Source organism: Bombina bombina, chromosome 5 (genome assembly GCF_027579735.1).
Source record: "Bombina bombina isolate aBomBom1 chromosome 5, aBomBom1.pri, whole genome shotgun sequence".
Lineage (NCBI taxonomy): Eukaryota > Metazoa > Chordata > Amphibia > Anura > Bombinatoridae > Bombina > Bombina bombina.
In genome coordinates this window covers 438,505,456-438,524,902 of record NC_069503.1, presented here as the reverse complement: position 1 = coordinate 438,524,902, position 19,447 = coordinate 438,505,456, and the positions used below count along the sequence as shown (strand labels likewise).

Below are 19,447 nucleotides of genomic sequence, written 5' to 3'. Positions count from 1 at the left end.
TTGTTTGGGGAACAGTGCTTTGTAGAAAGGTGTCAGTGGGAAGAATAAGTGAGTGCACACATGCCCCTCCCCATGCAGCATTGTCTAGTACAGGGTGAGAGGGAACTTGTTCCTAGCAAAGAAGGGACATGTGCTAGTGTGGCTGATGTATAGTGTCATGCTGATACTTCACACATTAATGTAAGATTTATTTTTATATTTTTTGTTTTCTCTCTGTCTCAGATTTTACAGCTTCCCATAGTAGTTCTGCTGTTCCAGTCAGTAAACTTATATTTGTCCGCACCTCCATGCTTCCTCCTCAGTCTTTATCTTGCTTTGCTGCTGTTGGCTGCCCTAAATCTCTTTAACCAGCTAACCTCACACCAGAATCACATTAAAAAGCATATTAAATGAATCCACAGTGGAGGAATGTATATATTTATTTACTTATTAGCACTGCTTAGGTCCAGTTTCACATATTGCAATTTATTTCATTTTTTTTTAAAACATGATTAGCCCAGCAGTGGATGATCCACTGCTGGGCTAATAATTTAAAAAATATTTTTATAAAATATATTGATTTGTTTTTTGGGATGTTGGGGTAGAGAACAAAATTGCATGGGGTGGGGGGGGGGGCAAGAACATTTTTACCCAGGGTCCAGTCAATATTAAAGATGGCCCTGGACAGGTTATCACTGTGTTGAAACATCACTGGGCTCAAGCCCCAGTTCTATTATGATTAGATAATTATTCCTATGTGACACAGGACCCAATTCACTAAAGCTCCTTAATTTGATGAGATAATCTAAGAATTTTTGTCAGTATTGTAGTGTTTTTGAAAGCATTTTAGAAAGGCACATTTTAGCTTGACATCTGCTTATCTTGCTATGCAGGGTTCTGAAGGACATACATCTACATTACAGCATAATGCTAAAAAAGATTTTGTGTGATTTGTCTCCATGCTTGGCCCAAAGAGAGAGAGTGTATGAGATTCTGCCAACTTTCCAACACAGACACAACAGATATATTGAATTAAAGAATCACTAAAACTGGAACAAAACTCAAAGTTGAGGAACATTGCAGATTTTTTTTAAACACTAGTAGCCACCACAAAAAAGAACCATTTCAGAAAAAAATGTTCTTGTATCAACACATAATCTACCAAAACAGCTAAAATATAAAATTCCCAGGGTCGACTGATGGAAAAGCTCCTGGCTTTTAAATAAGCAACAACACCCACAGCCTTCTACAACTTGCTAAACAGTATGAACACATATATTGCTTTTTTACTGCAAGCCAGAAACCTTTCTGAGGTCACTGGCAGATGTTGAGTTTTACCTTTAGTTTTCGATCCTGATCTCCACTGCACAGGGAATTTACTGACACTTTGAATGGTTTCCAAGCAGGGTTCAAGTTATTCATGACAACCTGTTATAAATGAAAACAGAGTAATTAAATGAAAGAAAAATATTTAGAAGAGTGCTAACAAAATTTCAATTGCAATCAGAACAAAGCTTACCTATGCAAAGATTTGTAAGATAAAAGTGTGTGATATAATGTGACATCTGGCATACTATTGCTTTAATTACTGGACAGTAAAATATTACTTATTTGTAATGTCTTTTTGTGCTGTAGTGAACAATTAATAAATATAAATATAGAAAATAAGAGGCATTAAAGGGATACTAAACCCGATTGTTTTTCTTTCATGATTCAGATAGAGCATGCAATTTGAAACAACTTTCTAATTTAATCCTATTACCATTTTTTATTTGTTCGCTTGCTATCTTTATTTATAAAAACAGTAATGTAAAGCTTAGGAGGCGGCCCATTTTAGGTTCAGCACAATGGATAGTGCTTGCTTATTGGTGGCTACATTAAGTATAATCCACCCAGGGTTCTGAACTAAAAATGGGCCGGCTACTAAGCTTTACATTCCTGCTTTTTAAATAAAGATAGCAAGAGAATGAAGAAAAATTGATAATAGGAGTAAATTAGAAAGTTACTTAAAATTGCATTCTCTCTCTATCTGATTCATGAAATAAAAAATTTGGGTCTAGTGTCCCTTTAACAACAATTCAGCTGTAGTTGTAGGCATGGAAAATACATATACAATGCACAAAGCTAAAAGGAAAAAGAAACATTTGAGCTACATTTAATTACGGTTTCAAATTATACAAATTTTCAGGACACAAATGCAAAGCTTCAGCAATTGTTTGTTCTTACACGGGTTTCACATCAACATGTTCTGGTTTTAGTAAAATAACTAGGGCTACCCTATAGTCAGAGACTTTTTTTTTATCATATAATTAAACACTGTACATGTGTCATCCATATGAAAGATATAGCATTTAACTATGTTGAATTTTTCTTCATGAAATAAAAAGTAGAGTAAAGATTTGTAAAATTTAATTTAAATCTAATACAGCTGTAGGTAACTTCCTACTAATCCTCATTGGCTCATGCCATGGCACTTCCTACTAATCCTCATTGGCTCATGCCATGGCACTTCCTACTAATCCTCATTGGCTCATGCCATGGCACTTCCTACTAATCCTAATTGTCTCATGCCATGGCACTATCTACTAATGCTCATTGGCTCATGCCATGGCACTATCTACTAATCCTCATTGGCTCATGCCATGGCACTTCCTACTAATCCTCATTGGGTCATGCCATGGCACTTCCTACTAATCCTCATTGGCTCATGCCATGGCACTTCCTACTAATCCTCATTGGCTCATGCCATGGCACTATCTACTAATGCTCATTGGCTCATGCCATGGCACTATCTACTAATCCTCATTGGCTCATGCCATGGCACTTCCTACTAATCCTCATTGGCTCATGCCATGGCACTTCCTACTAATCCTAATTGTCTCATGCCATGGCACTTCCTACTAATCCTCATTGGCTCATGCCATGGCACTATCTACTAATCCTCATTGGCTCATGCCATGGCACTTCCTACTAATCCTCATTGGCTCATGCCATGGCACTATCTACTAATTCTCATTGGCTCATGCCATGGCACTTCCTACTAATCCTCATTGGCTCATGCCATGGCACTATCTACTAATTCTCATTGGCTCATGCCATGGCACTTCCTACTAATGCTCATTGGCTCATGCCATGGCACTATCTACTAATCCTCATTGGCTCATGCCATGGCACTATCTACTAATGCTCATTGGCTCATGCCATGGCACTTCCTACTGATTCTCATTGGCTCATGCCATGGCACTATCTACTAATGCTCATTGGCTACTGAGTACTTCTGGTTAATTCTCACTGGTTGATAGGTATATTCCACATCAGCATTATTAGGAAGTGTACAACTTAATTTAAATATAACCAAAATGCCAAATGTTTAAATGCTGATTTATTCATGTGGATAACAGGAAATGCTTGACTACAATGTTCTTTTTAAACATTCACATATTGGAGAAGCAAGGAGAAGCGCTTAGTTTTTTTCTCTTCTCCCTATATTCTTTACTTTAAGTACATTATGCTCTTCTGTCAAAAGCATATTAAACACTAATTAAAAATGTTTAAAGGGACACTGATTCAGATAGAGCATGAAATTGTAAGCATTTTTCTAATTTACTCCTATTATCAAATGTTCTTCATTCTCTTGGTATCTGAATTTGAAATGCAAGAATGTAAGTTTAGATGCCAGCCCATTTTTGGTGAACAACCTGGGTCGTTCTTGCTGATTGGAGAATAAATTCATCCAGCAATAAAAAAGTGCTGTCCAGAGTTCTGACCCCCCCAAAAAAGCTTAGATGCCTTATTTTTCAAATAAAGATAGCAAGAGAACAAAGAAAAATTGATAATAGGAGTAAATTAGAAAGTTACTTAACATTGCATGCTCTATCTGAATCAAGAAAAAAATGTGGGTTCAGTGTCTCTTTAAGCATTGTAAAAAACACAACATACATCATCATTATCCGTAAAGGTACTGCAGTATGTTGTCCCTGGGCAATGCTGAACAGTGATTCACAGATTCTACTCATGCAAAGAACTTGCTCATTGGTTGGCTACAACAAATCCTATTATCAAATATATCTCTTTTGTTGAAACTTTCCATGAAAAAATAATGATGATGAATAACGGTAAAATAAATGTTTCAGAAAATTGTGGGCCACTGACAAATGCATTTTTGATAAGTGTCATCATTAAAAACCTCAATATTGCGATTTTATATATACCTGACCATCACACCTATATGGGCTTGTTGGACACCCCATTCTAAAATCCATGGACCTTAATATACAGTAAATTTATTTTACAAGATTTTGGCGTGTGTCTTTGTGAATTTTTCTTATTCAGCCAAAAGAGCATTTGTTGGATGAGCAGGTCTGGCTTGCAGTTGGTGTTCCAATTCAAAGGTGTTCCGTGGGGTATAGGTCAAGGCTTGTACAGGCCACTTGAGTTCCTTCACACTAAACTCATCAAACATTACCTTCATAGACCCTGCTTTGTGCACAGGGACACATTTACCCTGTAACAGGAAATTACCTCTCCCAAACTGTTGCCACAAAGTTAGAAGCACCCAATTGTTTAAAAGGTCTTTGTATTCTGTAACATTAAGATGACCCTTCACTGGAACTAAGAGTCCTAGCCCATACCCTGAAAAACAGCACCAGACTTTTATCCCTTCTCCACCAAACTTCATAGTAGGTGCTATAAAGTATTTTGGTAGGTAGCTTTTTCCTGGCATCCACCGCACCCAGATTCTTCCATCAGACTGCCAGACTGATTCATCACACAGGGGCGGTTTGAGACTCTGTAATGAGTGATGTAACAGATGATAGGCGATTTGTATGCGCTATGTACTTCAGCACTCGATAACCCTACTCAGTGAGTTTGCATGGTCTGGACTTTGTGACTGGACTGTTGTTGCTCCTAGATGCTTCTACCTCACAGTAATAGCAATTAAAGTTGACTGGGGCAGATCTATTAGGACACACATTTCACAAACTGACTTGTGAAAACAGTGTCATCCTATGACAGTGCCACATTTGAAGTCACTGAGCTGACCAATTGTACTGCCAATGTTTGGCTATGGAAATGTCATGGCTATGTGCTGGATTTTATGCACCTGTTAGCAATGGGTGTGACTGAAACTTCTGAACGCAATAATTACTATGGATGTCTACATACTTTTGGCTATGTAGTTTATATATATATAGTCAATATATTATTATTATTTAAATTAAGCCTGAATTTACAAAAAAAAACATGTCCATTCCATCAACATAATGTAACAAGCTATTCCTGCAACTGTAGAAGATTACACCTGTGGAAGAATGCAACATTGTATAACTAGGTTTAAGAAATATATTAAAATAATGATAATATTAAAGGGATACTAAAGTCAACATTAAACTATCATGATTCAGATAGAGCAGGCCATTTTAAGCAACTTTCTAATTTACTCCTATTATCGATTTGTCTTCATTCTCTTGGTATCTTTATTTAAAAAAACAGGAACGCAAGCTTAGAAACCGGACCATTTTTGGTTTAGAACACTGGGTAGCACTTGCTGATTGGTGGCTAAATGTAGCCACCAATCAGCAAGCGCTACCCAGGTGCTGAACCAAAAATGGGCTGGCTCCTAAGCTTGCGTTCCTGCTTTTTAAATTAAGATACCAAGAGAACAAAGAAAATATAATAGGAGTAAATTAGAAAGTTACTTAAAATTGCATGCTCTATCTGAATTTTAAAGGAAAAAAAAATTGGTTTTATATCCCTTTAAGGATTGATTTTGCTCTATTTTTCCAAACCACATTTAAACCAGGTTATTTTTTTGTATTTTATATCAATTACTTTCCATGCATCACTTGATATTATTTTCTCAGTTTCTCAATTACTTGTGTACAGCACTTTTTTTGGTATAAATTCCCTTAGGGAGTGAAAGTCAGTTGTTCAGCACCTGCACCTTAGTCAATTAAAGGCTGAGATTATCAAGGATCAGTGAGGTGTAAACAACACACTGGCTGCTCATCTTTTATTCTGATGCATGTCACATTTTCTGTAAAAAGAGTTAATAGAATATGGTAGCTCATTAGTAACTGCCTAATCCACATTTCATGATCCCTTGAAAGAAAAAAATGCATCCCCAGATCTTGCACCACAATTTGCATTCACTATAATGCAGGACGCACACAGTGCTTTTAAAACATTAATAGATTGCATAAAATAAAAATACCCCAAATGAAATAGTGTACATTATTTTGAATTACAAGAAAATGTTACCCATAATGCTGCATCTCTTAAATGAGATCATGTAGCATATATATGCAGTGGCGGTTCTATGGGTGTGCCAAGTATGCACCTCCAAATGCACAGGTAGCACTCTCATTGCCCTGCAAAGGGCTACATATACAATGTGTGCTGTGTCTTCACCACCTTTGTTTGTCCTCCAAATTTGCCCCACCACAAATATTAAGACATGAAACCCAAATTTTTTCTTTCATGATTCACAGAGAGCATGCCATTTTAAATACTGTAACTCTCACCTAGATTACAAGTTTTGCGTTCGCGTTTTAAAGGGACACTGAACTCAATTTTTTTTCTTTCGTGATTCAGATAGAGCATGCAATTTTAAGCAATTTTCTAATTTACTCCTATTATCAATTCTTCGTTCTCTTGATATCTTTATTTGAAAAATAAGGCATCTAAGCTATTTTTTGGTTCAGCACTTTGGACAGCAATTTTTTTATTGGTGGATGAATTTATCCACCAATCAGCAAGAACAACCCAGGTTGTTCACCAAAAATGGGCCGGCATCTAAACATACATTCTTGCATTTCAAATAAAGATACCAAGAGAATGAAGAAAATTTGATAATAGGAGTAAATTAGAAGTTGCTTAAAATGTCATGCTCTATCTAAATCACAAAATGAAAAATGTGGGTTCAGTGTCCCTTTAACTCTGAAAAAATGGCTATTTCAGAGTTAAAACAGCAATTCAGCCATTACGAGTCTTGTCGGTATAAATGTACCGCAAGTCTTTTAGCCTGTAACGCAACGTCAGTCCCTCACTCGAAAAAATTAAGTTTTTGCATGGGATTTCCATAGCGCTGCCATTACAAGTTTTGCAGTGATGCTAAAAAGCTTGCGTTACACCCTATAACGACAAGTTCCGTACCGCCATCTGAGAGCAGTTGTTATGAGTTTTACGCAACAAAAGTGTTACATAAAACTCATAACTAAAGTGTTACAAAGTACACTAAACACCCATAAACTACCTATTAACCCCTAAACTGATGCCCTCCTGCATCGCAAATACTATATTAAAGTTATTAACCCTTAATCTGCCGCTCCCGATATCACCGCCATTAATAAAATTTATCAACCCTTATTCCGCCGCTCCCTGACATCGTTGCCACTATACTAAAGTTATTAAACCCTATTCCCCCGCACCCCAACATTGCCCACACTATAATAAATATATTAACCCCTATTCTGCTGCTCCCCGACATCGCCGCCACTAAATAAAGTTATTAACCTCTAAACCTCTGGCCTCCCACATCACTATCACTAAATAAACCTATTAACCCCTAAACCACCAGCACCCAACGGCAGAAACACGGGGCATTAAGCTCCGTACGAAGCTTGATAAATTGACCCCTTAAGCTTTACATGAACAAAAAAAAAATCATATTTTGTAATTAATTGAATATATTTTAGATAAATACTTTGCATAAAGAAATACAGTAAACCAGTGACCAACAATATATATTTTTATAATACATAATATACAGATCAGCTGTGAGAAATGTATAATGTACGTATGTATTTGACATATTATTATATTGGAATACCTCATATATACAGGGAGTGCAGAATTATTAGGCAAATGAGTATTTTGACCACATCATCCTCTTTATGCATGTTGTCTTACTCCAAGCTGTATAGGCTCGAAAGCCTACTACCGATTAAGCATATTAGGTGATGTGCATCTCTGTAATGAGAAGGGGTGTGGTCTAATGACATCAACACCCTATATCAGGTGTGCATAATTATTAGGCAACTTCCTTTCCTTTGGCAAAATGGGTCAAAAGAAGGACTTGACAGGCTCAGAAAAGTCAAAAATAGTGAGATATCTTGCAGAGGGATGCAGCACTCTTAAAATTGCAAAGCTTCTGAAGCATGATCATCGAACAATCAAGCGTTTCATTCAAAATAGTCAACAGGGTCGCAAGAAGCGTGTGGAAAGACCAAGGCGCAAAATAACTGCCCATGAACTGAGAAAAGTCAAGCGTGCAGCTGCCAAGATGCCACTTGCCACCAGTTTGGCCATATTTCAGAGCTGCAACATCACTGGAGTGCCCAAAAGCACAAGGTGTGCAATACTCAGAAACATGGCCAAGGTAAGAAAGGCTGAAAGACGACCACCACTGAACAAGACACACAAGCTGAAACGTCAAGACTGGGCCAAGAAATATCTCAAGACTGATTTTTCTAAGGTTTTATGGACTGATGAAATGAGAGTGAGTCTTGATGGGCCAGATGGATGGGCCCGTGGCTGGATTGGTAAAGGGCAGAGAGCTCCAGTCCGACTCAGATGCCAGCAAGGTGGAGGTGGAGTACTGGTTTGGGCTGGTATCATCAAAGATGAGCTTGTGGGGCCTTTTCGGGTTGAGGATGGAGTCAAGCTCAACTCCCAGTCCTACTGCCAGTTTCTGGAAGACACCTTCTTCAAGCAGTGGTACAGGAAGAAGTCTGCATCCTTCAAGAAAAACGCGTCCAAGTACTCCACAGCGTGGCTGGCAAGAAAGGGTATAAAAGAAGAAAATCTAATGACATGGCCTCCTTGTTCACCTGATCTGAACCCCATTGAGAACCTGTGGTCCATCATCAAATGTGAGATTTCCAAGGAGGGAAAACAGTACACCTCTCTGAACAGTGTCTGGGAGGCTGTGGTTGCTGCTGCACGCAATGTTGATGGTGAACAGATCAAAACACTGACAGAATCCATGGATGGCAGGCTTTTGAGTGTCCTTGCAAAGAAAGGTGGCTATATTGGTCACTGATTTGGTTTTGTTTTGTTTTTGAATGTCAGAAATGTATATTTGTGAATGTTGAGATGTTATATTGGTTTCACTGGTAAAAATAAATAATTGAAATGGGTATATATTTGTTTTTTGTTAAGTTGCCTAATAATTATGCACAGTAATAGTCACCTGCACACACAGATATCCCCCTAAAATAGCTATAACTAAAAACAAACTAAAAACTACTTCCAAAACTATTCAGCTTTGATATTAATGAGTTTTTTGGGTTCATTGAGAACATGGTTGTTGTTCAATAATAAAATTAATCCTCAAAAATACAACTTGCCTAATAATTCTGCACTCCCTGTATATATATATATATATATATATATATATATATATATATATATATATATATATATATATATATATATATATATATATATATATAAAAATATATATATATACAGTATATATACATACATGCACACACACACAGTCATGGCCAAAAATATTGTCACCCCTGCATTTCTGTCAGATAATGCACCACTTCACTGGAAATACAAATATTTATGCATTCTCGTGTTTATTTCTTTTGTTTGTATTGGTAGGACACAAAAAAAAAGTGGAGGGAAAAAAAAGCCAAATCTGAAACATTCTACGCAAAACTCCAAAAATTGAGTTTATAGCAAGAAAAAAAAAAAAAAAAAGGGGATTGTGCAAAATCACTCAGACAGCTCCTTGGAAACAAGTCTGGCCAACCTCTTATTGAAAGATGATAAATTCAACTCACAAACGCAAAGCACCTCAAGGTGCTTTGATCCACAGACTGGGACCTTGATGCTTTCCCCTGGGCAACTTATTTATACAATGTTACACACCAGTGAAAAAAAAGGAGCTTGTGTCCAAATGATTATTTATTAAATTAATTTAATATTAAAAAAAAATTAAATGAAAAACAAAACAACAATCAAGCAATGTGTTTTCAGGCCCTTTATGGAAGGCTGTTTAAACAGGGATCTATGAGTCAGTTTATTGTCTGGAGGTTCAGTTTGGTTGGGAGACTGTAAAGTCGCAGACTGTGGATCAAAGCACCTGGAGGTGCTTGGTGTTTGTGAGTTGAATGTATCTATCTTCTATCATTTTGGTGTTTAGAAGATTTTACACTATGCGGCCCTCTTGTGTGGTTGTATCTTTTCAGAGCTATTTATTTATCTGCCTATTTTTTCATGCATACAGGGTAACTCTTATTGCAATAAACATTTCTAGAAGCTGAAGAAAGCATTAAAAAGTGAAGAAAAAAATCAATTTGTTGGCACTTTTGGGACCTTAGTTTTAAAGTAATAAATAATACATTTAGTGTAAAAAATGTATATGAATAAATTATATTCAGATACAGTATATCAAACAATTTTCAGTAATAAGTTTAGTACACAAAAAATCCACAGTATGATTAAAAAAAAAATATGCATATAGTTGAATGATTCAGGGTATCAGAACATTGTCATTCTGTTCTTTTGTAAATCTAATGTTATTCCATACAATAGTATAACCACCTTTGTCCCTTGATTTATTCACAACATCATTTGATTTAGGACTTTTTGTTGAGCTTTTCATGTAATGGATTTGCCATAGCTCTGGCTGATCTCTTTGACACAATAGTAATAGAAGGATAAAAGCTAATTTCGGATTTGTCTGAAGAGTTTCTTTTAGACTATTTTTCTTAAATTTACTTAAAGGGATATACAATTCAAAATTAATATTATTATTATTATTATCGGTTATTTGTAGAGCGCCAACAGATTCTGCAGCGCTAATACACATGAACACATTTCACTTTAGAAGCATTTGTTCACTATAATGTATTAGCAAACATACTTATAATAAAAGTTTTGACTGTTTCAGTGACAGTTTATAGTGTGCACATAGAGAATATACATATATTTTAAAGCGATAGTCTAGACAAAAATAAACTTTCATCATTCAAATAGGGCATGCAATTTTAAACAACTTTCCAATTTACTTTTATCTTCAAATTTGCTTTATTCTCTTGGTATTCATTTTTGAAAGCTAAACCTAGGTAGGTTTAAACTGATTTCCAAACAGTTGAAAACCACTTCTTATGTCACTGCATTTTGACAGTTGTTCCTGTGTGCCATATAGATAACATTGCGCTCACTCCCGTGGAGCTATTTAGGAGTCAGCACTGATTGGCTCAACTGCATGTCTGTCAGAAGCAGTCTGCTAAGGCTTAGATACAAGGTAATCACAGAGGCAAAAAGTGTATTAAAATAACCGTGTTGTCTATCTTTATAAACAATAAAAATGTTCAAGTAGACTGTCCTTTTAAGCAAACTCATTCAAACATTGTTTGTTCACAGAGCTGGTAAAGGATTATGTTCATCAGGTAAGATACTAATTTAGTAATCACCACCATGGGTGAGATTACATATGTGGCATCACCCGCAAAAGCCGGTGCTGTCTATTTTTAGTCAGATATTGCTATCGCATATACGGTGCCGCATATAAATGTGGCACATATATTTCACCCGTCGCCCGCTATTTTTACTCCCATAAACTAACATAGAACCGGCGTCGCAAGTCAGTATTGCATATTCAGCACAAGGACTTACCCGGCAAAAATTTAGAAATGTTACTCCATTTTCACCTTGCCACACATAGGCAATCGCAGCAAGCCTTGTGCTGAATATGAAACTACCATAACTGCCTAGAAGTATTAACAAACACCTAACGCATGAGCAATATCACCCCCCACCGCAATAACTAAATAAAATGTATTAACCCCTAATCCGCCAACCCCCACATCGCAAAGTACCTAATAAACAGCCAGATTACGAGTTTTGAGCGCTATAGGGAAATTAACGACCGCAGCATTTTTGGCGGTATTTCACTCCCTATAGCGCTGGTATTACGAGTTTTAAAAAAAACTGGCGTTTGCGGGTGATATGACTGCATTGAGCTCCATATCGCACACAAATACCAGCGCTGCTTTGAGCTGCTGTTACGTGCTCGTGCAAGATTTCCCCATAGACAACAATGGGGAGAGCCAGCTAAAAATAATCCTAACACCTGCAATCACGGAGCGTAAAGCTCCATAACGCAGCCCCATTGATGTCTATGGGGAAAAAATTTGTTATGTTAAACCTAACACCCTAACATAAACCCCGAGTTTAAACACCCCTAATCTGCCGCTTCTGACATCACCGACACCTAACTACACTTATTAACCCCTAATCTGCTGCCTCCAATGTCGCCGCCACTATACTAAAGTTATTAACCCCTAAACCTAACCCTAAATCTAACTCTAACACCCACTAATTTTAACATAATTAAAATAATTCCAAATAAAAATTACAATTATTACCTAAATTATTCCTATTTAAAACTAAATAAATACTTACCTGTAAAATAAAACCTAAGCTAGCTACAATATAACTAATAGTTATATTGTATCTAGCTTATATTTTATTTTTATTTCACAGGTAAGTTTGTATTTATTTTGACTAGGTATATTAGTTATTAAATAGTTATTAACTATTTACTAAATACCTAGTTAAAATAAATAAAGATTTACCTGTAAAATAAAACCTAACCTGTCTTACAGTAAAACCTAACATGTCACAAAAATTAAAACAATTACATTAATCAAATACAATTAACTAAATAACAAAAAAAATAAACACTAAATTACACAAAATAAAAAAGAAATGATCAAATATTTAAACTAATTACTCATAATCTAATAGCCCTATCAATATAAAAAGGCCCCCCCAAAATAATAAAACCCCTAGCCTAAACTGAACCATTGTTTGAGTGTATGATACACAGGGCATAGAAGCATATGTCAGTATCCCCATGCACCTGCTTGCTCACAAAACCCTCTACACTTTAATGCTAAAAGATTTTTGTATTTATTATAACATTCTTTGTGTTTTGAGTGTTTTTTTTACACTAACAAATAGTAAAAAATGAAGGTTTTTATATGTTTACCTAATGCAATTTATTAGTAGATATTACTGAATTATTTATAGTTTTGTTTATTTCATTGCACATCCAATTGTGAACAAAATGCCACACACATTCCTCTCTCTTCTATAAGACACTCAGCCTTCAGCAGGGATATGCAATCCTTATGGTTGAAATAATAGGTCAATATGTTAGTTATATATTATTTAATCTGATGTATTCAAATACATGTATATGATAGACTGCATGGAAGATTGGAAAGTGATGTTACCTACATGTATAGTCTATATTCTAATTTTATATATCAGACAGTGAAATGCTTTGGGTAAAGTGTGTTACAGATAAATAAAGTAGTTACACTGTATGCAGGATTATATCAGATACAGAGAGGTGGTATCATTAATTATATTTCCCTACTATATACTGAAATATGTTTTTTTGTTTCCAACCAGGCAGAAGAATAATGGTCTGTATTTTTGTGATTCATAACATTTTTCAAGTATTTGCTGTATCAGGAACAGTGGATGTTAGGAAAATATATCTTACTTACATATTTTTGCTATATTTTTGCTATGGTTCATAGATTCAAAGCAGATCTGTAAAGATCTAAGTTGTGCAGTAGTGTCTATGTTGTTTATTAATACTATAGGTGATTTAAATGGCTAATATATGTGTGTTGTGGTAAGGGGGTAATTAGGAGTAATATTATACCTCTAAAGGGTAAGTGCTACTCATGGGGTTGGGAAACAGCAGTCTGTACCATGTTAAAGGCTGTGAGTTATATGTTCTGATTCTGCCAGGAAATTTTTTAAAAAGATACTGACACAAGTTAATACTATTTTATTTCTTCCCTCATATGTCATAAGAACATAAAATTCAAATTGAATGTTTTAATACCCATCTGGAGCTGTCATGGCTGTCACACCATCCTTTCAATCATTTTTCTTGTATCACATTACTGCAAGCTCATTTATTAGCATCTAGAATGATATACATATGTTCATTTCTCAATAAAGCTGAAGCATTAAGCAGTAAAGGAGATCATATATATAATGTAGTAGTTAGTTTTAAAAGTGTATCCAGAGTCATACTGGGGTGAGGTATGTGTCACAAAGTTGGGTAATCTGTTACACATTTGTTAGAGTTTAAGAGCTATTTCTTTTCTTCAAATAATATCACACTTTTCTTAGCTTGAAATTTTATTTTCTATGCATTTTCTAAAGTTTCTGTACTTAAAGGGACAAGAAACCCAAAATGTTTCTTTCATGACTCAGATAGATAATACGTTCTTAAACAACTTTACATTTACTTTTATTATCAAATTTGCTTCATTCTCTTGGTATACTTTGTTGAAAGAGCAATATGCACAAAATGCACTGCCGGGAGCTAGCTGAACACACTAGTACACAGTTTCATAGGCTCACATATTTTTCACTTCTTACAACAGCTAACTCTGACAGACAGACAGACTTCACTTCTACAAAACAATACAGACAGCCTCCTTCCTACAGCTGCACTGCAAATCTCAGCAAGCATCCGTCTTTTTTTCAAGGTAACCTTACTGACTCCTGTGTGAAATCAAGAAATGTGTGAACATGCTTTACACAATTGTTTGGTCCATTTTACAAACTTTGCCTTTTACTTACTCTGTTGCCCTATCAGATTCCCATCCTCCCATCTCTGTCTCTAAGTCTGCTTCACACATTTGTCCCTTCTACTTAAAACGGCTAACTCAGGTAGACTCCACTACTACAAAACAATACAAACACCCTTCCTGCAGCTGCACTGCAAATCTCAGCAAGTACTTCCCACCCTACTGCTTACTCATTTATATAACCTCTCCTTTAAATTGAAAACAGGTGCAAGTGTCATGTCACCAAACTGCAAGGAATCTTTCACCATATCTTATCACATAACTGCTTCTTCTGTATTCTACTCCAACAAACAACAAATAATTGTTATAGTAACACAGTTCTTTTCCCTCTCCTGCTGTGTTATTTATTTTATTTCTCCTTTAGATTGTTTGAGAGCCTCTCTAATTGTAGCTCACTTTGTATAAAGTGTATCTACATTTGGTTGTGCTCAAGGCCAGGGCACGTCTCTCCTTTTGCTTGTTTGGCAATGTAAGTAAAACATATACATTGTATAGTCTTACATAACATTTTATTGTAAGCTGTATTGCTCCCTTATGATTGTAATGTACTTTTGTATAGTGATGCATAAAACATAAATAAACAATGATAATAATAATGGTTGGCATATACAATATTTAAGCTGGCATGGCTAACAGGAGCTGGTAGTATGAACAGTCTAACTTGCACTGATAGGAAGAATTGTCACTCAAGAACAATGTAGGACTAGCAGAATACAATATGCAGGTAATAGCTTCAAGGAAACAATAGTGCAGGCAAAGACCAAAAGAACATAATAGGTATAACATGAAAAAGGCTGCTTTAGCCTTTTTAACACCAAGATTGGCACATGCATGTGTCTAGTAACAACCACTGAGATTATATGGATACTGAGGGGTTGTACTGTGCATGGATCATCTCTACCAATCAGCAGCCATGCATGAGCACTGGTCACTTGGCACGTACACATGGTGCTGACTAAAAAGACTAGAGTCTCTTTCTTTCTTTTTCTTTTTCTTTTTCTTTCTTTCTTTCTTTCTTTCTTTCTTTCTTTCTTTCTTTCTTTCTTTCTTTCATATGTAGATCAATAAACAGGATGGATAGTCAGGTCAAGGTGGCAAAGAACAGCGGAGAGAGCAACCAAGGGCCCCATGTATTAAATGGCGTGCAGATGGCTTCTCAACTTAAAGGGACACTCAATTACAAATTAAACTTTCATTAATATTTCCAATTTACTTCCAGTAACAAAATGTGCACAGTCTTTTTATATTTAAACTTTTTGAGTCACCAGCTCCTACTGAGCATGTACAAGAATAAGTGTGTATGCATTTGTGAATGGCTGATTGCTGTCACATGGTACGTGTATGCATTTGTGATTGGCTGTCACATGGTACAGGGGGAGTGGAAAAAGACATAACTTTTAAAATTGTCAGAAAAAAAATCTGCTACTCATTTGAAGTTCAGACTAAGTGCTATTGCATTGTCTTGTTATCTTGCATTTGTTGATTATGCAGTGTTGACTCTTCCTTTAAGAAGCTGTACGCATACTTTCACTGCATATGGGCAGCTGATTTGTTTGTCCGCTGGTCCTTATGCATCATTACACACTCCGCTGAGAAGGGACTGTCAAGTACCGAGAGCAAGTGAGACTCTGTGATTTCTCTTAGTCACCTCAGAGGTGGCAAAGAGTGTAAGGGCTAGATTTATTAAAGCCCTGCGGCTGCAAGTTCTCACAAGAACTTGCTCGCCGTCATTTATCAAGTAGCGGTCACCAGACCGCCGCTTCCCTAACCTCTTCGCCACCTCTAATATGGCGAAATTCAATCTCCTCGGTCTAGTCAGACCGAGGAGATTGACAGCTCCTGCCCGCGCGTGATTGACTGTGCGCGGGCAGGGGGCGGGATTGCACGCAAGCGCAAAATTGCGCTCGTGTTCAATGACGAATACCTGCGGGTAATTTCGCCCCACCACAGGCGAGCTGAGGCGTACAGGGGTGTGTATATGCGCCCCTGTATGCCTCAGCTTTAATAAATCTAGCCCTAAGAAGCAGTGGTCTAATGACCGCTGCTTCTTACATTGCAGGAATCAGGCTTGCATGTGTGAACCTTCCCTGCAAGGGCTCCAAAGCAGCTTACGCTGCTTAGTACAGTACATGGAGCCCCAAGCATCTGAGATGCACTTGCATTGTTCTTAAGTAGCAATATACTATATTTAATTATATAAACAGGAAAAGTGTGCGTTCTACTATGGGGATCTTGTAGAGTAGGAAAACACTGGTATATACAACGTTCCTTGAGGTGCCACGATGATGAAAGTTTGTTTAATTTTAGGAAACTCATGCAGAATCAACATTTCATTGGTGTTTAATCATTCTAGCTACTAAATCTCCAAAAATCCTCTAAACACCTCAAAATGTTTTCCATTAACTAATTAGTATGGACTATAGTTGTGCTGTGTATTCTCTTCAGATATTGCTCTGTATTTACAGTGCAATTTACATATTTACTGAACTGTTGAGATAGCTGAGGAACAATTCTATCAGAACAAAAATAAATGTAAATTCCTTGCATTTCTTATTTCAGGGTGAGGAAATTGATATACATTACTGACAACTAAAGAATCTGCTTTCATAGGTTTAATAAATGCTGAGAGTTTAGCAAGTGATACAGTCATAAAGGAATAAAAGATGTTGTGACAAAAGATGCTAGCGCTTCCAAAGCTGCTATAGTTAACATCTCATGAGAGAAAAGTAAAAGTGAAGGGATTTTAAAATTCCAGATAAAAAACAAACAAATAAAATAGTCACAATAAATTGAGATTCTAGTCCTCAATGGGCATAGATCAAAAGCTGAACAACTTATCAATGAAATCAGTTTTCCTCAAAATTATCTTCCCAACCCAGTGCTTAGTCTGAAACTTCTAGCATATCAGATAAACAGTATAACAACAAGTAGCTTTTCATTTATTTGTAAATACTTAGGGCCAGATTACAAGTGGCGCGCTAACTTCTGTGCGTGAGCGATAAGGGTTAAATTGTGGATTGTTGTTTTTATATTACCATTGAAAGTAAATACATTCACTTAAGCTCAATTGAATTTAACATGCATCGGGATATTGTGACTTCAGAGCTCTGGTAACTGTAACGCGAGACAAAAAGTTGCACAAAACATATCAAAAATATATTTAAAAGTATAGTTACCCTCATAATAACACTGTTTATTAAAATTATTTTAAAAAAATACTGCATAAAAATGTTATAAGGGCTCAAATATATGAGGTCTCAGGTGTTAGAGAAATAAAAGGACTGCAAAGGTCTTTAACATAGGGATACATATATACACATGTCTAAATATGTATATTTATGTATGTATATACTGTATATTCACTCACCGGCCACTTTATTAGGTACACCTGTTCAATTGCTTGGTAACACAAATTGCTAATCAGCCATTCACATGGCAGTAACTCAACAGATTTAGGCATCTAGACGTGGTGAAGACGACTTGCTGAAGTTCAAATTGAGCATCTAATGGGGAAGAAAGGGGATTTAAAGGGACACTGTCATTCAGATAGAGCATGCAATTTTAAGCAACTTTCTAATTTACTCCTATTAAGTTTTCTTCGTTCTCTTGCAATCTTTATCTGAAAAAGAAGGCATCTAAGCTTTTTTCTTGGTTCAGACTTTGGACAGCGCTTTTTTATTGGTGGAAGAATTTATCCACCAATCAGCAAGGACAACCCAGATTGTTCACCAAAAATGGGCCAGCATTTAAACTTACATTCTTGCATTTCAAATAAAGATACAAATAGAATAAAGAAAATTTGATAATAGGAGTAAATGATAAAGTTGCTTAAAATGTCATGCTCTATCTGAATCAGTAAAGAAAAAATTTGGGTTTAGTGTCCCTTTAAGTCACTTTGAACGTGGCATGGTTGTTGGTGCCAGACGGGCTGGTCTCAGTATTTAAAAAACTGCTGATCTACTGGGATTTTCACGCACAACCATCTCTAGGGTTTACAGAGAATGGTCCGAAAAGAGAAAGTATGCAGTGAGCGGCAGTGGACGAAAATGCCTTGTTGATGTCAGAGGTCAGAGGAGAATGGGCAGACTGTTTTGAGATGATAGAAAGGCAACAGTAACTCAAATAACCACTCGTTACAACCAAGGTATGCAGAATTCCATCTCTGAATGCACAACATGTCGAACCTTGAAACAGATGGGCTACAGCAGCAGAAGACCACACCGGGTGCCACTCCTGTCAGCTAAGAACAGGAAACTGAGGCTACAATTTGAACAGGCTCACCAAACTTGGACAATAGAAGATTGGAAAAACATTGCCTGGTCTTATGAGTCTTGATTTCAGCTGCAACATTCAGATGGTAAGGTCAGAATTTGGCATAAACAAAGCATTGATCCATCCTGCCTTGTATCAACGGTTCAGGCTGTTGGTGGTGGTGTAATGGTGTGGGGGATATTGCTATCATGTCAATATGGACGAAGATTTTTGAGGAATGTTTCCAACACCTTGTTGAATCTATGCCACAAAGGCAGTTTTGAAGGCAAAAGGGGGTCCAACCCGGTACTAGCAAGGTGTACCTAATAAAGTGGCCGGTGAGTGTGTGTATATATACCAAACAAAGTTGCAAATCGAAAAAAGAAACAATAGTATATAATTTGAGTTCACGGATCTTGTTTGAGGCTGAGCTTTCATTACTTAACAAGGGATTATCATTTATCCCCACTCCAAAAACTGATTTGCTTGATATACGTGTAGATTTACACCGTTTTCAACGTCAACTAAAACTCAAAGAGTTTTTTAAAAACAGTGTGGAATATGAACCTAAA

The 19,447-nt window shown here is 36.4% G+C and overlaps 1 protein-coding gene across 1 annotated transcript in view; it reads right to left on the bottom strand.

The window, feature by feature from the left end:
• CPNE4 (copine 4) overlaps positions 1 to 19,447 on the bottom strand; it is a 943,422-nt gene that overhangs the window by 336,845 nt on the left and 587,130 nt on the right. Inside the window, exon 7 of the mRNA XM_053714296.1 lies at positions 1,318 to 1,407. Within this exon, the coding sequence (XP_053570271.1) occupies positions 1,318 to 1,407 (90 nt within the window). The remainder of the gene's footprint in view (positions 1 to 1,317; positions 1,408 to 19,447) is intronic.